Source organism: Pecten maximus, chromosome 10 (genome assembly GCF_902652985.1).
Source record: "Pecten maximus chromosome 10, xPecMax1.1, whole genome shotgun sequence".
Lineage (NCBI taxonomy): Eukaryota > Metazoa > Mollusca > Bivalvia > Pectinida > Pectinidae > Pecten > Pecten maximus.
Genome location: NC_047024.1, coordinates 9,491,693 through 9,513,582, shown reverse-complemented (window position 1 = coordinate 9,513,582; position 21,890 = coordinate 9,491,693). Strand labels below are relative to the sequence as shown.

The 21,890-nt window shown below is 39.6% G+C and overlaps 1 protein-coding gene across 5 annotated transcripts in view; it reads left to right on the top strand.

Moving 5' to 3' along the window:
* Positions 1–21,890, top strand: part of LOC117335462 (oxysterol-binding protein-related protein 11-like) — a 58,040-nt gene that overhangs the window by 21,674 nt on the left and 14,476 nt on the right. For 3 of the 5 annotated variants that reach the window (XM_033895467.1, XM_033895469.1, XM_033895470.1), the window contains exons 2-9: positions 321–355; positions 1,600–1,705; positions 4,345–4,392; positions 5,003–5,084; positions 6,083–6,162; positions 6,641–6,789; positions 8,174–8,288; positions 21,802–21,843. In XM_033895467.1, coding sequence (XP_033751358.1) covers positions 321–355; positions 1,600–1,705; positions 4,345–4,392; positions 5,003–5,084; positions 6,083–6,162; positions 6,641–6,789; positions 8,174–8,288; positions 21,802–21,843 — 657 coding nt within the window. The remainder of the gene's footprint in view (positions 1–320; positions 356–1,599; positions 1,706–4,344; positions 4,393–5,002; positions 5,085–6,082; positions 6,163–6,640; positions 6,790–8,173; positions 8,289–21,801; positions 21,844–21,890) is intronic. The other 2 variants (XM_033895468.1, XM_033895471.1) reach the window with 1 other exon arrangement.

The window sequence follows — 21,890 nt, the reverse complement described above, 5'->3', positions numbered from 1 at the left end:
ACATCCCCTTCAATACACCACATGTGGAGGTAATCCAAATAATGGTTATTGATTAAGTGTACATATGAAACAATGATATGTACTGGGTATGGAATCCGACCTGAAGGTCTGTGTAACTGCACGTAGATAACGATCAGTGTCAAGTATATGTACTGTACTCATCAATAATGCATATTCTCACCAAACTTTCTGTAAAATAGGATTCATTTTGCATACACCAGCTTCATACATACTTATAAAACTATCTGTAGGAACAACACTTGTGTGTTATGTGATATCCATTTGTGTTTTTAAAATGTATTCTATCTTTTTATTTGAAGGATTTTGAAGAAGTGGAGGGAGCAAAACATATGAGGTAAGGTTGGTTGGTTGCATGTTTGTAATATCATTTGACAACACACAACAGGATTTGTCCTGGTGTCTGTTGACGGGAACACCACGGGGGACAGATACACTCCAGATCCACTGAAGCCTATCAATTTTTCATGGGAAAACAGATACTGTCAGGGTCGTACACAGTGGATTTCATATGTTCATCTGACATTTGGAATATAAAATGTGTACTTTTGTAACTGAGTAAGGTTATACAAGTTCATAATCATATGACAAATATTGTTTTGCAAAACACCTAGATGTTGATATAGAAACTTGTTATGCACTGTTTGTAACACAAATGCCTAAAATGGCATCCTTCATCTATTAATACTAACAAATAATAAAAAAAAAACCAACAATATTGTAAACATTATTGTAGATCAAAGGTTACCACGTGCATGTACCAAATTTAGATGTTCTTGCTCAAAATTTCTTTCGTTGCACACTGGATGCAGTTATTTATTCGTTTTTTTAAATGATAATAATATTAAAAAAAAATGAAAAATAAAGAAGCTCAAAATCAATATGTAAACTTATTTATATGCGTGGTGGTAATTTTCGCAATCAATCAACTTTCGCTTGTAGTTCAAGATATATCTAAAATATATATAGATGCCAGAGCTTTCCAAACAAAAGTGTCATATTGTGCTAGCGCACTATATGACGTTTATTTGCAGAGCTCTGGCAGCTACATGTATATATATATATATATCGACCATAGACACCAAAAAAAGACAGTTTGAAAAGCAGTATACAATGTACTAAATTTTTGGAACAAAGCCGATGGTGACGCAAAGATCACTCATGTCAATTTTCATGACCTGAAAATCGGTTCATTATTTCCAAGATAGTGTCGTATTCCTTTAATTTTCTGTATCAGGAGCTTTTCAGAAGTATATATAAGAACAGACTTCCTCTCAATTAACCAGAAGATATATATATATATACTTTTAGCAAGCAACTGCACAGTTGTGTATGATAAATATTACAAGTTTCTGGAGTCCGCTTACACTAGTACTGTATCCTTTGTCAAGTGTCTGCTGTCTCCTAATGAATGCAGAGTCATATTTAAAACCTTGATAAAATATTATGTAAATATGAATATGAACATGTACTTGGAACAATAAAAGGAAATCGTGTTAGTGGATTATTCACTTTATGACAGAAAGTGTATATTGGCATGGTCTAGTGTGTTGATAGTGCCATGACCTGGGTGTTTTACAGACAACCAATGGAAGGACAACTACACAAATATACCAATGCCTTCAAGGGCTGGCAGTTCAGATGGTTTGTCCTGGACCCGGATTCAGGCATGCTCGAGTATTTTGAGGTATGTTTTATCTATTGCTATGTATTATAGAGAGATTATCAAAATTTTGTTGTTCCAGCTCAGTTTCATCAACATTCCTCAACTTCAGAAAATTCCTTAACTTAAACCTTAATTTAAAAGTATCCATTAAGGAAACCATTACACAATTTTAAGGAAAAAGCTTTGTTAAGGAATTTGAACCTTCCTTACATTCTGTATTGCTTTAGTATGACAAATTTGAAGTTTATGGAATTTCCATAATTAGTTGATGAAACAGATGCCTGCATGGGTATTTAAGGTGGGTTAACAATGCTTGCTATGGGAAAATCAGTAGTATTCTTCAGTTTACCATGCAGATATCATGTAAATTATCTTAAAAATCTGTTATCAGATGCATGTGATTTGTTACTGCCAACAGATTACTAATATACAATTATTAGTGTAACATGACTATTTGTCACATTATCATCTGAGCTGTTTCTAGGGTATTTCTATATATAGCTTATGTCCACACAACGGCCTACCAAGCTGTTACATAACTTATCAGGTCTGTTAATCAATTTCGAGCTCTATTCTGATGTATGAATAAATATTGAATATCAAATTGCTTCTGCTTAAATTCAATTATGATGTAGAAATCCATTAATCATGGAAACAATCAATGAGTTCATGTGATTATGAATTATTTCATACCCATATACAGATCCCCTGGTCAGTCTACACCAAGTTACATATAGATCTCCTGGTCAGTCTACACCAAGTTACATATACAGATCTCCTGGTCAGTCTACACCAAGTTACATATACAGATCCCCTGGTCAGTCTACACCAAGTTACATATACAGATCCCCTGGTCAGTCTACACCAAGTTACATACACAGATCCCTTGGTCAGTCTACACCAAGTTACATATACAGATCCCATGGTCAGTCTACACCAAGTTACATACACAGATCCCCTGGTCAGTCTACACCAAGTTATATATATAGATCCCCTGGTCAGTCTACACCAAGTTACATACACAGATCCCCTGGTCAGTCTACACCAAGTTACATACACAGATCCCCTGGTCAGTCTACACCAAGTTACATATACAGATCCCCTGGTCAGTCTACACCAAGTTACATATACAGATCCCCTTGTCAGTCTACACCAAGTTACATATACAGATCCCCTGGTCAGTCTACACCAAGTTACATACACAGATCCCCTGGTCAGTCTACACCAAGTTACATACACAGATCCCCTGGTCAGTCTACACCAAGTTACATACACAGATCCCCTGTTCAGTCTCCACCAAGTTACATACACAGATCCCCTGGTCAGTCTATACCAAGTTACATACACAGATCCCCTGGTCAGTCTACACCAAGTTACATATACAGATCCCATGGTCAGTCTACACCAAGTTACATACACAGATCCCCTGGTCAGTCTACACCATGTTATATTAATATACACAGATCCCCTGGTCAGTCTCCACCAAGTTACATATATATGATATACAGATCCCCTGGTCAGTCTACACCAAGTTACATACACAGATTCCCTGGTCAGTCTACACCAAGTTACATATACAGATCCCCTGGTCAGTCTACACCAAGTTACATATACAGATCCCCTGGTCAGTCTACACCAAGTTACATATACAGATCCCCTGGTCAGTCTACACCAAGTTACATATACAGATCCCCTGGTCAGTCTACACCAAGTTACATACACAGATCCCCTGATCAGTCTACACCAAGTTACATATACAGATCCCCTGGTCAGTCTACACCAAGTTACATATACAGATCCCCTGGTCAGTCTACACAAGTACATACAGATCCCCTGGTCAGTCTACACCAAGTTACATACACAGATCCCCTGGTCAGTCTACACCAAGTTACATATACAGATCCCCTGGTCAGTCTACACCAAGTTACATATACAGATCTCCTGGTCAGTCTACACCAAGTTACATATACAGATCTCCTGGTCAGTCTACACCAAGTTACATATACAGATCCCCTGGTCAGTCTACACCAAGTTACATATACAGATCCCCTGGTCAGTCTACACCAAGTTACATATACAGATCCCCTGGTCAGTCTACACCATGCAAATTACATACACAGATCCCCTGGTCAGTCTATACCAAGTTACATACACAGATCCCCTGGTCAGTCTACACCAAGTTACATACACAGATCTCCTGGTCAGTCTACACCAAGTTACATATACAGATCCCATGGTCAGTCTCCACCAAGTTACATATACAGATCCCCTGGTCAGTCTACACCAAGTTACATACACAGATCCCCTGGTCAGTCTACACCAAGTTACATATACAGATCCCCTGGTCAGTCTACACCAAGTTACATACACAGATCCCCTGGTCAGTCTACACCAAGTTACATATACAGATCCCCTGGTCAGTCTACACCAAGTTACATACACAGATCCCCTGGTCAGTATACACCAAGTTACATATTGATCTGCTGTAACTGTTCAATCTTCATTGAATTATAAAAAGTAGACTGCTGTTTATGTTTCTAATTAGGATGTTAGCATTATAGTCACTCTGAACTCTAATATCTAAAGACAAGAGCTGAGTTAACTTGTCATTACTAGGTGTTCAATGTTAATGTTCATGGTTCTGTATTTATTTCTCACAGAAAGAAGAACAGAAAAAACAGAGGCCTAGAGGTTACGTCCAGTTAGCAGTAAGTTCCCTAGAAGCAGTATTCAACAGTTTTAAATTGTTAATTGATAATAACATTCACTGGTCTATTGTCTCTTCTCAAACTCATTGATGACATTTTAATGGTGATTGGAGGGGTAGTCTATATCCGTACTATAGTCATATATACCCCTTCTGCTCAACTTCCTAAGAATGAATAGATAAATAAAAAAGTAGTCTGAATTCTACCATTATATACGCAGTACATGGATAGCTCATATTTTGTGTGAATTTTCAATTTTTATGCTAAATGAAAAATAAAACATTACAAAATATCACAGGGAAAAACTCAGATATCATGATGATTTTTTTCCCTTGGTGTGGGAATGGGCCTTTTTGCCTTTTGGGAAAAAATAAGTGACTTGGGAAGGAAATTTAAAGAAGTAAACTGAATATTTTGGGTAGCTGCCCCAAAAAGCTTCCTAGAAAAAATCCTGCAATTACTGCTTATTATAAATGCCATGAATGTGTAAAAATAAAAGTCCATATATTGATTAATTTTCTGAAAACTTCTAGAATCAGAATCGAACTTGGCCAGTAGATAATACTTGTCTATATAGAAAGGACTTAATGTTTCTTACTTTATACTTCAGGCATCAGTCATATCTCCTTCGGATGAGGACTCGCAGACATTCACAGTTAATGCAGCCAATGGTGAATTGTATAGACTGCGAGGTATTCATTCTTCAAAATATTGAAAAAAAATCATTTTACATACTACAACCTTCTCACTACAGACTCTTTCATATACATTCTCATTCCATTTATATTTTGATATGTGAAAAAGTGTTGGAATGGAAGCTGTTTAAAATTCAGAACTGCATAAAATTTCCTGTTTATGCCAAAATGGGATATCAGTTTATAAATGTACTGTGCTTCCCCCCCCCCCCCCCCCCCCCCCAACATGGAATGATTGGTTTGGTTTTATTTGTTTAACGTCCTATCAACAGCTAAGGTCATTTAAGGAAGGCCTCCCGTGCCTGCGATGTGCATGCGTGTGGTGAGTGCGTATGTGTGTTTTAGGAGGCTGCAGTATATGTCTGTGTTATGTCTCCTTGTGGACTATCACATGGAATGAAGGAAGAGTTATGGTCCTTACCCTCATGGGTAGTAGCAAGTGAACAGCAATACATACTTGTCATTGATAAAGCTGAGTCTTTTGACTAATCAGATTGGCTTGGTTGTTAACCACATTACACATAATGGTTATACTTAACGTATAAGAAAGTAGAATAGTATAGTCATATTAATCTCTCTACCTGCTGAGTGAACATTTTCAGTGCCATACAGGAACTATTTTAAAAATACATTGTAGCTAAAACCAAGATACTTGTCTATAGGGGATGCTGTACAACCTAGCAATTGTTCTTTGCCTGTATAAGATTTCATGTCTTGCATGGTATGATACCTTGTTTATGATTAGCTATACAGGGTTATTCCCCCTTATATATAAATCACTTGTATGGAAACAATATGAGAAATATTATCTTGCAAATAATATGATACTGATATTCATTGTGCATTTTATTTTGGGAAAAGTAATTGTGTTGTAATTTGGTGATTCAAGGATGTTTAGTTAAAAAAAAGGATGGTGGTTATAACATTCAGAATATTTGTCAAAAAAAACCCAATTCAATATATTAAACTGTAAAATTAATATTTTGCTGTTCCAGCCTCTGATGCCAAGGAGAGACAACACTGGGTAGACAAGCTACGGTCTACAGCTGAGTACCACACAGCCAACATGGTAAATGTTAGTACAGGTCCCCACCAAAACAGGTTGGATGGGGATATTCAATACGACTGCATGCATGTGAGTGCATGTGTGTAAATCTGAGAAGCTAGCCAGACTACAACTTCAATATCATTCAGCAATTACCACTAAAATACTTTGTACTGCACATCTATCAGAAAAGTGGTGCCCTAGTTGTGCCTTTTGTGTTGGCAAGATGTCACTTTTTGCTATTTCTCTTTTACCATGGCAACAAATCATCCAAAATACAAATTAGTAATAACAGTCTCCTGTTTTTCTTCTTTGCTTCATCTTCATATAATTTCTCACATTCTACAATGTTGTGAAGAGGAAAGTAAAAAGCTATTTCTGATGACATAAGGTATTCCAGAGCTTATTGAGCGTTGCATACTTATGTTTATTTACAACACCAAACTTTATTCAGTTAGAGAGAAGGTAGATCTGCGTCACAATACAGATGATTTAATTTGTTTTACAGAGTTCTCCGCCACAAAAACCTGATGTAAGGTCACTCTCCATGAACTTGTCCCCGAACGAGACGGCACACGTACCAGTCAGGTTACGGAAGTCTCCTTCGGTCCGTGGAGATCAGGATGTAGCAGTACCTACTAAATCTGTTGCTGCCAAGTAAGTGTTTTCAGTTCCATTTTGTGGAGGATCCATAGCATTACAACAAAACAATGCTGTTTAAATATTGAATATAGACTTCATTGAGTGCCACTCAATTTCAAATTTTGAAAAGAATGTTCATGATCCTCTGAATGGATTCTGTACTCATAGTACAGTCAAACCTGCTCTAACGACCCCCTGTATATAACGACTGCCTGTCTATAACGACCGGTTTTAAGATTCCCCGTGAGATTTTACTATATAACGACCCTCTGTATAGCGACTACCTGTCTAATGTGGCTAACGACCGGTGATTTCAGAACGGCGGTCGCTAATTTGTTTTTTATAGCGACCGATTTCTGTCAGCCATCTTCTGCTCTCGGCAGTCATCCCTCATAAAATCCCCGGAAAATTCAGACACATCGACCCTGGCTTGATTATACAAACAAAGGACCACCACAACCCTGGCCTGAGTATATAAACAAAAGACCCCTACCACCTGTTAGCCTATAATTGCTGTAGCTGCCCTGGCCTGGGGCTCGGTAAGAGAGGAGTCGGGTCACCATGCGTGTCGGTATTACATTGCAACTGTGCACAGGTGGCTTCATTTGACACGGTCAGTTAATTTTGTGATTACAACTAGGATACATCACTTCAATAACAAACACTGGTCATATCTGTCAACAAGATTTACTCACATGAAAGCCAATAATGCCTTTCTTAATCGTAGCTGTCGGTACTAGCGTTTGTACTGCCGCCATCTTTAATTAGTCAATACTAATAAAAAGTCGTAAACTGACACAAATATCCGGATTTCATTTTGGGTCAGAAAAAAAAATATTTTGGTTTTAAGAAGTAAGACTATAACACAAAATAATTAGTAGTAACACAGATATAATTAATTAATTTACTATTGTGTATTCTTTTTCTTTATTTATGAAAGAAAGGGAGATAATTTGATAGATACATATAGCATTATTTCAGAACAAAATATCTAAAAAAAAATTATCCATAAGACCATTTTGAGTTATATTTTGTGTTTGGGTCCACAAATCATTAAATATTAAACCCTTCAGATTTATAAAGTTTATGCATTTATTTAACTTCTGACTGGTCTTCTGAATGCCCTGTTCAATGACAATTTATTTATGACAGTTTTAAGTAAATTGGTTGGTGCAATAATTTTGACCTGTCTATAAAGGCAACCTGTCTATAGTGACCGTTTTTCTGCCTCCCCTTGGGCGGTCGCTATAGACAGGTTTGACTGTAATTGGTGATTCACCTGAAAGCAATTATTTTTCATTTTTAATTTGTTTAAGTTCAATCTTTTGTTTTTGTCAATGTGAAGCAAAAAACCCTCACATAATGTATGCATAACATGTATGGTTTGACTTGCATACAGGTCTCATGGCAAGGCCCCAGCAGCACATCCCCATACACTCGACCCATTCCGAGAGGTCAAGGAGTACATTATCGAGGCAGAGGACTACTCCGAGACACTCAACGAAAAAATCAATGTAATTTTTTTTATCGGTTTTAACTTATCACAGATTTTAAGGAAAAGTTTTCTGCATTTTGAAATTAAGTTACTATTTTAGTGGTGATAATAAATTTCATGACATATGGTTAAAAATAAACTCAAATTTTAAGATCTTTCGAAAGAAAATCTTCATTTTAATGTAGCTACTGTACATAGTAAGTACGTGTATTATTTATTGGGTATTTATTCTTAGTAGCCTCAGTTCTTCACATTGATGCTGGGAACTACTCTTAGTGATATTACAGCCTGTTTAGTTTGACCAGGTGTGGACTGTTGGTGATATTACAGCCTGTTTAGTTTGACCAGGTGTAGACAAACTCTGTTGGTTATATTACAGTGTGTTTAGTTTGACCAGGTGTAGACTGTTGGTTATATTACAGCCTGTTTAGCTTGACCAGGTGTGGACACACACTGTTGGTGATATTACAGCCTGTTTAGTTTGACCAGGTGTAGACTGTTGGTTATATTACAGCCTGTTTAGTTTGACCAGGTGTGGACACACTCTGTTGGTGATATAACAGCCTGTTTAGTTTGACCAGGTGTGGACTGTTGGTTATATTACAGCCTGTTTAGTTTGACCAGGTGTAGACTGTTGGTTATATTACAGTCTGTTTAGTTTGACCAGGTATGGACACACTCTGTTGGTTATATTACAGCCTGTTTAGTTTGACCAGGTGTGGACACACACTGTTGGTTATATTACAGCCTGTTTAGTTTGACCAGGTGTGGACTGTTGGTTATATTACAGCCTGTTTAGTTTGACCAGGTGTGGACACACTCTGTTGGTTATATTACAGCCTGTTTAGTTTGACCAGGTGTGGACACACTCTGTTGGTTATATTACAGCCTGTTTAGTTTGACCAGGTGTGGACCTGTTGGTTATATTACAGCCTGTTTAGTTTGACCAGGTGTGGACACACACTGTTGGTTATATTACAGCCTGTTTAGTTTGACCAGGTGTAGACTGTTGGTTATATTACAGCCTGTTTAGTTTGACCAGGTGTGGACACACTCTGTTGGTTATATTACAGCCTGTTTAGTTTGACCAGGTGTGGACACACTCTGTTGGTTATATTACAGCCTGTTTAGTTTGACCAGGTGTAGACTGTTGGTTATATTACAGCCTGTTTAGTTTGACCAGGTGTGGACAAACTCTGTTGGTGATATTACAGCCTGTTTAGTTTGACCAGGTGTGGACAAACTCTGTTGGTGATATTACAGCCTGTTTAGTTTGACCAGGTGTAGACTGTTGGTTATATTACAGCCTGTTTAGTTTGACCAGGTGTAGACTGTTGGTTATATTACAGCCTGTTTAGTTTGACCAGGTGTGGACAAACTCTGTTGGTGATATTACAGCCTGTTTAGTTTGACCAGGTGTAGACTGTTGGTTATATTACAGCCTGTTTAGTTTGACCAGGTGTAGACTGTTGGTTATATTACAGCCTGTTTAGTTTGACCAGGTGTGGACAAACTCTGTTGGTGATATTACAGCCTGTTTAGTTTGACCAGGTGTAGACTGTTGGTTATATTACAGCCTGTTTAGTTTGACCAGGTGTGGACAAACTCTGTTGGTGATATTACAGCCTGTTTAGTTTGACCAGGTGTAGACTGTTGGTTATATTACAGCCTGTTTAGTTTGACCAGGTGTGGACTGTTGGTTATATTACAGCCTGTTTAGTTTGACCAGGTGTGGACAAACTCTGTTGGTTATATTACAGCCTGTTTAGTTTGACCAGGTGTAGACTGTTGGTTATATTACAGCCTGTTTAGTTTGACCAGGTGTAGACTGTTGGTTATATTACAGCCTGTTTAGTTTGACCAGGTGTGGACACACTCTGTTGGTGATATTACAGCCTGTTTAGTTTGACCAGGTGTAGACTGTTGGTTATATTACAGCCTGTTTAGTTTGACCAGGTGTGGACTGTTGGTTATATTACAGCCTGTTTAGTTTGACCAGGTGTAGACTGTTGGTTATATTACAGCCTGTTTAGTTTGACCAGGTGTGGACTGTTGGTTATATTACAGCATGTTTAGTTTGACCAGGTGTGGACTGTTGGTTATATTACAGCATGTTTAGTTTGACCAGGTGTAGACTGTTGGTTATATTACAGCCTGTTTAGTTTGACCAGGTGTGGACACACTCTGTTGGTTATATTACAGCCTGTTTAGTTTGACCAGGTGTGGACACACTCTGTTGGTTATATTACAGCCTGTTTAGTTTGACCAGGTGTAGACTGTTGGTTATATTACAGCCTGTTTAGTTTGACCAGGTGTAGACTGTTGGTTATATTACAGCCTGTTTAGTTTGACCAGGTGTGGACAAACTCTGTTGGTTATATTACAGCCTGTTTAGTTTGACCAGGTGTGGACACACTCTGTTGGTTATATTACAGCCTGTTTAGTTTGACCAGGTGTGGACTGTTGGTTATATTACAGCCTGTTTAGTTTGACCAGGTGTGGACAAACTCTGTTGGTTATATTACAGCCTGTTTAGTTTGACCAGGTGTAGACTGTTGGTTATATTACAGCCTGTTTAGTTTGACCAGGTGTAGACTGTTGGTTATATTACAGCCTGTTTAGTTTGACCAGGTGTGGACACACTCTGTTGGTTATATTACAGCCTGTTTAGTTTGACCAGGTGTGGACACACTCTGTTGGTTATATTACAGCCTGTTTAGTTTGACCAGGTGTAGACTGTTGGTTATATTACAGCCTGTTTAGTTTGACCAGGTGTGGACACACTCTGTTGGTTATATTACAGCCTGTTTAGTTTGACCAGGTGTGGACACACTCTGTTGGTTATATTACAGCCTGTTTAGTTTGACCAGGTGTAGACAAACTCTGTTGGTTATATTACAGCCTGTTTAGTTTGACCAGGTGTGGACACACACTGTTGGTTATATTACAGCCTGTTTAGTTTGACCAGGTGTGGACACACTCTGTTGGTTATATTACAGCCTGTTTAGTTTGACCAGGTGTGGACTGTTGGTTATATTACAGCCTGTTTAGTTTGACCAGGTGTAGGACACACTCTGTTGGTTATATTACAGCCTGTTTAGTTTGACCAGGTGTGGACACACTCTGTTGGTTATATTACAGCCTGTTTAGTTTGACCAGGTGTGGACACACTGTTGGTTATATTACAGCCTGTTTAGTTTGACCAGGTGTGGACTGTTGGTGATATTACAGCCTGTTTAGTTTGACCAGGTGTAGACACACTCTGTTGGTTATATTACAGCCTGTTTAGTTTGACCAGGTGTAGACACACTCTGTTGGTTATATTACAGCCTGTTTAGTTTGACCAGGTGTGGACTGTTGGTTATATTACAGCCTGTTTAGTTTGACCAGGTGTGGACTGTTGGTTATATTACAGCCTGTTTAGTTTGACCAGGTGTAGACACACTCTGTTGGTTATATTACAGCATGTTTAGTTTGACCAGGTGTGGACAAACTCTGTTGGTTATATTACAGCCTGTTTAGTTTGACCAGGTGTGGACACACTCTGTTGGTTATATTACAGCCTGTTTAGTTTGACCAGGTGTAGACTGTTGGTTATATTACAGCCTGTTTAGTTTGACCAGGTGTGGACAAACTCTGTTAGTTATATTACAGCCTGTTTAGTTTGACCAGGTGTGGACACACTCTGTTGGTGATATTACAGCCTGTTTAGTTTGACCAGGTGTAGACTGTTGGTTATATTACAGCCTGTTTAGTTTGACCAGGTGTGGACACACTCTGTTGGTTATATTACAGCCTGTTTAGTTTGACCAGGTGTGGACACACACTGTTGGTTATATTACAGCCTGTTTGGTTTGACCAGGTGTGGACACACACTGTTGGTTATATTACAGCCTGTTTAGTTTGACCAGGTGTAGACTGTTGGTTATATTACAGCCTGTTTAGTTTGACCAGGTGTAGACTGCTGGTTATATTACAGCCTGTTTAGTTTGACCAGGTGTGGACACACTCTGTTGGTTATATTACAGCCTGTTTAGTTTGACCAGGTGTGGACTGTTGGTTATATTACAGCCTGTTTAGTTTGGCCAGGTGTAGACTGTTGGTTATATTACAGCCTGTTTAGTTTGACCAGGTGTGGACAAACTCTGTTGGTTATATTACAGCCTGTTTAGTTTGACCAGGTGTAGACTGTTGGTTATATTACAGCCTGTTTAGTTTGACCAGGTGTGGACACACTCTGTTGGTTATATTACAGCCTGTTTAGTTTGACCAGGTGTGGACTGTTGGTTATATTACAGCCTGTTTAGTTTGACCAGGTATGGACACACTCTGTTGGTTATATTACAGCCTGTTTAGTTTGACCAGGTGTGGACACACCTGTTGGTTATATTACAGCCTGTTTAGTTTGACCAGGTGTGGACTGTTGGTTATATTACAGCCTGTTTAGTTTGACCAGGTGTGGACACACTCTGTTGGTTATATTACAGCCTGTTTAGTTTGACCAGGTGTGGACACACTCTGTTGGTTATATTACAGCCTGTTTAGTTTGACCAGGTGTGGACTGTTGGTTATATTACAGCCTGTTTAGTTTGACCAGGTGTGGACACACTCTGTTGGTTATATTACAGCCTGTTTAGTTTGACCAGGTGTGGACTGTTGGTTATATTACAGCCTGTTTAGTTTGACCAGGTGTGGACACACTCTGTTGGTTATATTACAGCCTGTTTAGTTTGACCAGGTGTGGACACACTCTGTTGGTTATATTACAGCCTGTTTAGTTTGACCAGGTGTGGACTGTTGGTTATATTACAGCCTGTTTAGTTTGACCAGGTGTGGACAAACTCTGTTGGTGATATTACAGCCTGTTTAGTTTGACCAGGTGTGGACAAACTCTGTTGGTTATATTACAGCCTGTTTAGTTTGACCAGGTGTAGACTGTTGGTTATATTACAGCCTGTTTAGTTTGACCAGGTGTAGACTGTTGGTTATATTACAGCCTGTTTAGTTTGACCAGGTGTGGACACACTCTGTTGGTGATATTACAGCCTGTTTAGTTTGACCAGGTGTAGACTGTTGGTTATATTACAGCCTGTTTAGTTTGACCAGGTGTAGACTGTTGGTTATATTACAGCCTGTTTAGTTTGACCAGGTGTGGACAAACTCTGTTGGTGATATTACAGCCTGTTTAGTTTGACCAGGTGTAGACTGTTGGTTATATTACAGCCTGTTTAGTTTGACCAGGTGTGGACAAACTCTGTTGGTGATATTACAGCCTGTTTAGTTTGACCAGGTGTAGACTGTTGGTTATATTACAGCATGTTTAGTTTGACCAGGTGTGGACTGTTGGTTATATTACAGCCTGTTTAGTTTGACCAGGTGTGGACAAACTCTGTTGGTGATATTACAGCCTGTTTAGTTTGACCAGGTGTAGACTGTTGGTTATATTACAGCCTGTTTAGTTTGACCAGGTGTAGACTGTTGGTTATATTACAGCCTGTTTAGTTTGACCAGGTGTGGACAAACTCTGTTGGTGATATTACAGCCTGTTTAGTTTGACCAGGTGTAGACTGTTGGTTATATTACAGCCTGTTTAGTTTGACCAGGTGTGGACACACTCTGTTGGTTATATTACAGCCTGTTTAGTTTGACCAGGTGTAGACTGTTGGTTATATTACAGCCTGTTTAGTTTGACCAGGTGTGGACAAACTCTGTTGGTTATATTACAGCCTGTTTAGTTTGACCAGGTGTGGACACACTCTGTTGGTTATATTACAGCCTGTTTAGTTTGAACAGGTGTAGACTGTTGGTTATATTACAGCCTGTTTAGTTTGACCAGGTGTGGACACACTCTGTTGGTGATATTACAGCCTGTTTAGTTTGACCAGGTGTGGACACACTCTGTTGGTTATATTACAGCCTGTTTAGTTTGACCAGGTGTAGACTGTTGGTTATATTACAGCCTGTTTAGTTTGACCAGGTGTGGACTGTTGGTTATATTACAGCCTGTTTAGTTTGACCAGGTGTGGACACACTCTGTTGGTTATATTACAGCCTGTTTAGTTTGACCAGGTGTAGACTGTTGGTTATATTACAGCCTGTTTAGTTTGACCAGGTGTGGACACACTCTGTTGGTGATATTACAGCCTGTTTAGTTTGACCAGGTGTAGACTGTTGGTTATATTACAGCCTGTTTAGTTTGACCAGGTGTAGACTGTTGGTTATATTACAGCCTGTTTAGTTTGACCAGGTGTGGACACACTCTGTTGGTGATATTACAGCCTGTTTAGTTTGACCAGGTGTGGACACACTCTGTTGGTTATATTACAGCCTGTTTAGTTTGACCAGGTGTAGACTGTTGGTTATATTACAGCCTGTTTAGTTTGACCAGGTGTGGACACACTCTGTTGGTTATATTACAGCCTGTTTAGTTTGACCAGGTGTGGACACACTCTGTTGGTTATATTACAGCCTGTTTAGTTTGACCAGGTGTAGACAAACTCTGTTGGTTATATTACAGCCTGTTTAGTTTGACCAGGTGTGGACACACTCTGTTGGTTATATTACAGCCTGTTTAGTTTGACCAGGTGTGGACACACTCTGTTGGTTATATTACAGCCTGTTTAGTTTGACCAGGTGTAGGACTGTTGGTTATATTACAGCCTGTTTAGTTTGACCAGGTGTGGACACACTCTGTTGGTTATATTACAGCCTGTTTAGTTTGACCAGGTGTGGACACACTCTGTTGGTTATATTACAGCCTGTTTAGTTTGACCAGGTGTGGACAAACTCTGTTGGTTATATTACAGCCTGTTTAGTTTGACCAGGTGTGGACAAACTCTGTTGGTTATATTACAGCCTGTTTAGTTTGACCAGGTGTGGACAAACTCTGTTGGTTATATTACAGCCTGTTTAGTTTGACCAGGTGTAGACACACTCTGTTGGTTATATTACAGCCTGTTTAGTTTGACCAGGTGTGGACTGTTGGTGATATTACAGCCTGTTTAGTTTGACCAGGTGTGGACACACTCTGTTGGTTATATTACAGCCTGTTTAGTTTGACCAGGTGTAGACTGTTGGTTATATTACAGCCTGTTTAGTTTGACCAGGTGTAGACTGTTGGTTATATTACAGCCTGTTTAGTTTGACCAGGTGTGGACACACTCTGTTGGTGATATTACAGCCTGTTTAGTTTGACCAGGTGTGGACTGTTGGTTATATTACAGCCTGTTTAGTTTGACCAGGTGTGGACAAACTCTGTTGGTGATATTACAGCCTGTTTAGTTTGACCAGGTGTAGACTGTTGGTTATATTACAGCCTGTTTAGTTTGACCAGGTGTAGACTGTTGGTTATATTACAGCCTGTTTAGTTTGACCAGGTGTGGACACACTCTGTTGGTGATATTACAGCCTGTTTAGTTTGACCAGGTGTGGACACACTCTGTTGGTTATATTACAGTGTGTTTAGTTTGACCAGGTGTAGACTGTTGGTTATATTACAGCCTGTTTAGTTTGACCAGGTGTGGACACACTCTGTTGGTGATGTTACAGCCTGTTTAGTTTGACCAGGTGTGGACACACTCTGTTGGTTATATTACAGTGTGTTTAGTTTCACCAGGTGTAGACAAACTCTGTTGGTTATATTACAGCCTGTTTAGTTTGACCAGGTGTGGACACACACTGTTGGTTATATTACAGCCTGTTTAGTTTGACCAGGTGTGGACACACACTGTTGGTTATATTGCAGTCTGTTTAGTTTGACCAGGTGTGGACTGTTGGTGATATTACAGCCTGTTTAGTTTGACAAGGTGTAGACACACTCTGTTGGTTATATTACAGCATGTTTAGTTTGACCAGGTGTGGACACACTCTGTTGGTTATATTACAGCCTGTTTAGTTTGACCAGGTGTGGACACACACTGTTGGTTATATTGCAGTCTGTTTAGTTTGACCAGGTGTGGACTGTTGGTGATATTACAGCCTGTTTAGTTTGACCAGGTGTAGACACACTCTGTTGGTTATATTACAGCCTGTTTAGTTTGACCAGGTGTAGACACACTCTGTTGGTTATATTACAGCCTGTTTAGTTTGACCAGGTGTGGACAACTCTGTTGGTTATATTACAGCCTGTTTAGTTTGACCAGGTGTGGACAAACTCTGTTGGTTATATTACAGCCTGTTTAGTTTGACCAGGTGTAGACTGTTGGTTATATTACAGCCTGTTTAGTTTGACCAGGTGTGGACACACTCTGTTGGTGATATTACAGCCTGTTTAGTTTGACCAGGTGTGGACACACTCTGTTGGTTATATTACAGCCTGTTTAGTTTGACCAGGTGTAGACTGTTGGTTATATTACAGCCTGTTTAGTTTGACCAGGTGTGGACACACTCTGTTGGTGATATTACAGCCTGTTTAGTTTGACCAGGTGTGGACACACTCTGTTGGTTATATTACAGCCTGTTTAGTTTGACCAGGTGTAGACAAACTCTGTTGGTTATATTACAGCCTGTTTAGTTTGACCAGGTGTGGACACACACTGTTGGTTATATTACAGCCTGTTTAGTTTGACCAGGTGTGGACACACACTGTTGGTTATATTGCAGTCTGTTTAGTTTGACCAGGTGTGGACTGTTGGTGATATTACAGCCTGTTTAGTTTGACCAGGTGTAGACACACTCTGTTGGTTATATTACAGCATGTTTAGTTTGACCAGGTGTGGACACACTCTGTTGGTTATATTACAGCCTGTTTAGTTTGACCAGGTGTGGACACACACTGTTGGTTATATTGCAGTCTGTTTAGTTTGACCAGGTGTGGACTGTTGGTGATATTACAGCCTGTTTAGTTTGACCAGGTGTAGACACACTCTGTTGGTTATATTACAGCCTGTTTAGTTTGACCAGGTGTAGACACACTCTGTTGGTTATATTACAGCCTGTTTAGTTTGACCAGGTGTGGACTGTTGGTGATATTACAGCCTGTTTAGTTTGACCAGGTGTGGACTGTTGGTTATATTACAGTGTGTTTAGTTTGACCAGGTGTAGACACACTCTGTTGGTTATATTACAGCCTGTTTAGTTTGACCAGGTGTGGACAAACTCTGTTGGTTATATTACAGCCTGTTTAGTTTGACCAGGTGTGGACAAACTCTGTTGGTTATATTACAGCCTGTTTAGTTTGACCAGGTGTGGACTGTTGGTTATATTACAGCCTGTTTAGTTTGACCAGGTGTGGACACACTCTGTTGGTTATATTACAGCCTGTTTAGTTTGACCAGGTGTGGACACACTCTGTTGGTTATATTACAGCCTGTTTAGTTTGACCAGGTGTGGACAAACTCTGTTGGTTATATTACAGCCTGTTTAGTTTGACCAGGTGTGGACACACTCTGTTGGTTATATTACAGCCTGTTTAGTTTGACCAGGTGTGGACACACACTGTTGGTTATATTACAGCCTGTTTAGTTTGACCAGGTGTGGACACACACTGTTGGTTATATTACAGCCTGTTTAGTTTGACCAGGTGTAGACTGTTGGTTATATTACAGCCTGTTTAGTTTGACCAGGTGTAGACTGCTGGTTATATTACAGCCTGTTTAGTTTGACCAGGTGTGGACACACTCTGTTGGTTATATTACAGCCTGTTTAGTTTGACCAGGTGTGGACTGTTGGTTATATTACAGCCTGTTTAGTTTGACCAGGTGTAGACTGTTGGTTATATTACAGCCTGTTTAGTTTGACCAGGTGTGGACAAACTCTGTTGGTTATATTACAGCCTGTTTAGTTTGACCAGGTGTAGACTGTTGGTTATATTACAGCCTGTTTAGTTTGACCAGGTGTGGACACACTCTGTTGGTGATATTACACCCTGTTTAGTTTGACCAGGTGTGGACTGTTGGTGATATTACAGCATGTTTAGTTTGACCAGGTGTGGACACACTCTGTTGGTGATATTACAGCCTGTTTAGTTTGACCAGGTGTGGACACACTCTGTTGGTGATATAACAGCCTGTTTAGTTTGACCAGGTGTGGACTGTTGGTGATATTACAGCCTGTTTAGTTTGACTAGGTGTAGACTGTTGGTTATATTACAGCCTGTTTAGTTTGACCAGGTGTAGACTGTTGGTGATATTACAGCCTGTTTAGTTTGACCAGGTGTAGACTGTTGGTTATATTACAGCATGTTTAGTTTGACCAGGTGTGGACACACTCTGTTGGTTATATTACAGCCTGTTTAGTTTGACCAGGTGTGGACACACACTGTTGGTTATATTACAGCTGTTTAGTTTGACCAGGTGTGGACACACTCTGTTGGTTATATTACAGCCTGTTTAGTTTGACCAGGTGTGGACTGTTGGTTATATTACAGCATGTTTAGTTTGACCAGGTGTGGACACACACTGTTAGTTATATTACAGTGTGTTTAGTTTGACCAGGTGTAGACAAACTCTGTTGGTTATATTACAGCCTGTTTAGTTTGACCAGGTGTGGACACACTCTGTTGGTGATATTACAGCCTGTTTAGTTTGACCAGGTGTAGACTGTTGGTTATATTACAGCCTGTTTAGTTTGACCAGGTGTAGACTGTTGGTTATATTACAGCCTGTTTAGTTTGACCAGGTGTGGACACACTCTGTTGGTGATATAACAGCCTGTTTAGTTTGACCAGGTGTGGACTGTTGGTTATATTACAGCGTGTTTAGTTTGACCAGGTGTGGACTGTTGGTGATATTACAGCCTGTTTAGTTTGACCAGGTGTGGACAAACTCTGTTGGTTATATTACAGCCTGTTTAGTTTGACCAGGTGTAGACTGTTGGTTATATTACAGCATGTTTAGTTTGACCAGGTGTGGACTGTTGGTGATATTACAGCCTGTTTAGTTTGACCAGGTGTGGACACACACTGTTGGTTATATTACAGCCTGTTTAGTTTGACCAGGTGTAGACTGTTGGTTATATTACAGCCTGTTTAGTTTGACCAGGTGTGGACACACACTGTTGGTTATATTACAGCATGTTTAGTTTGACCAGGTGTGGACACACACTGTTGGTTATATTACAGTGTGTTTAGTTTCACCAGGTGTAGACAAACTCTGTTGGTTATATTACAGCCTGTTTAGTTTGACCAGGTGTGGACTGTTGGTTATATTACAGCATGTTTAGTTTGACCAGGTGTGGACACACTCTGTTGGTTATATTACAGCATGTTTAGTTTGACCAGGTGTAGACTGTTGGTTATATTACAGTGTGTTTAGTTTCACCAGGTGTAGACAAACTCTGTTGGTTATATTACAGCATGTTTAGTTTGACCAGGTGTGGACACACACTGTTGGTTATATTACAGCCTGTTTAGTTTGACCAGGTGTGGACTGTTGGTTATATTACAGCATGTTTAGTTTGACCAGGTGTAGACAAACTCTGTTGGTTATATTACAGTGTGTTTAGTTTCACCAGGTGTAGACTGTTGGTGATATTACAGCCTGTTTAGTTTGACCAGGTGTAGACTGTTGGTTATATTACAGCCTGTTTAGTTTGACCAGGTGTGGACACACTCTGTTGGTGATATTACAGCCTGTTTAGTTTGACCAGGTGTGGACTGTTGGTGATATTACAGCCTGTTTAGTTTGACCAGGTGTGGACTGTTGGTTATATTACAGCCTGTTTAGTTTGACCAGGTGTAGACTGTTGGTTATATTACAGCCTGTTTAGTTTGACCAGGTGTGGACACACTCTGTTGGTGATATTACAGCCTGTTTAGTTTGACCAGGTGTGGACTGTTGGTGATATTACAGCCTGTTTAGTTTGACCAGGTGTGGACTGTTGGTTATATTACAGCCTGTTTAGTTTGACCAGGTGTAGACTGTTGGTTATATTACAGCCTGTTTAGTTTGACCAGGTGTGGACACACACTGTTGGTGATATTACAGCCTGTTTAGTTTGACCAGGTGTGGACTGTTGGTTATATTACAGCATGTTTAGTTTGACCAGGTGTGGACTGTTGGTTATATTACAGCCTGTTTAGTTTGACCAGGTGTGGACACACTCTGTTGGTTATATTACAGCCTGTTTAGTTTGACCAGGTGTGGACACACTCTGTTGGTTATATTACAGCCTGTTTAGTTTGACCAGGTGTAGACTGTTGGTTATATTACAGCCTGTTTAGTTTGACCAGGTGTGGACACACACTGTTGGTTATATTACAGCCTGTTTAGTTTGACCAGGTGTGGACACACACTGTTGGTGATATTACAGCCTGTTTAGTTTGACCAGGTGTGGACTGTTGGTTATATTACAGTCTGTTTAGTTTGACCAGGTGTGGACACACTCTGTTGGTGATGTTACAGCCTGTTTAGTTTGACCAGGTGTGGACTGTTGGTGATATTACAGCCTGTTTAGTTTGACCAGGTGTGGACTGTTGGTTATATTACAGCCTGTTTAGTTTGACCAGGTGTGGACAAACTCTGTTGGTTATATTACAGCCTGTTTAGTTTGACCAGGTGTGGACACACACTGTTGGTTATATTACAGCCTGTTTAGTTTGACCAGGTGTGGACTGTTGGTTATATTACAGCCTGTTTAGTTTGACCAGGTGTGGACTGTTGGTTATATTACAGCCTGTTTAGTTTGACCAGGTGTGGACTGTTGGTTATATTACAGCCTGTTTAGTTTGACCAGGTGTAGACTGTTGGTTATATTACAGCATGTTTAGTTTGACCAGGTGTGGACACACACTGTTGGTTATATTACAGCCTGTTTAGTTTGACCAGGTGTGGACAAACTCTGTTGGTTATATTACAGCCTGTTTAGTTTGACCAGGTGTAGACTGTTGGTTATATTACAGCCTGTTTAGTTTGACCAGGTGTGGACAAACTCTGTTGGTTATATTACAGCCTGTTTAGTTTGACCAGGTGTAGACTGTTGGTTATATTACAGCCTGTTTAGTTTGACCAGGTGTAGACTGTTGGTTATATTACAGCCTGTTTAGTTTGACCAGGTGTGGACTGTTGGTGACATTACAGCCTGTTTAGTTTGACCAGGTGTGGACACACACTGTTGGTTATATTACAGCTTGTTTAATTTGACCTCAGACAAACTCCATAGAGTTTGAGATGCCTTATTTGACCTAATAAGCATACCTGTCCCTATAGGGGCACTCCCACTTTTTTCAGATAGAAAGGTTTTACCCTACTGATCTGCTGATATATTCCTCGGTCTTTTAACCATAGATTTTTATTTTCTTCTACCAAGACTTCACACGGTCCCCTGTACATGGTTGATTGAGCACATCCCTTTTTGTGTTTTTTTAAGTGAAATTGCTGTTATTATGTTGATTATAGTATTGGTGGGACCAGAGCTTTAGTTTGGAAGAGGTTGCATTAATGAACACAAGTCACAAAGTCAAGTTACAGAGATCTTAGCAATTTTGTTGTTTCCCCACCAGCCATTTTGAATGTACATCGGCAACCTATTATGATATATATTTGGAATGATGGCAGTTACTTTTTCTTTTCAATAAAAATGTATTGTAATTGTAGCACCTTCCTTCTGCCGGAGAAACAATTTCAGGACTTGATCCAGTAAGTATTTTGTTCTGGAGCAAATTTATTTCAAGCATGTGAATTTA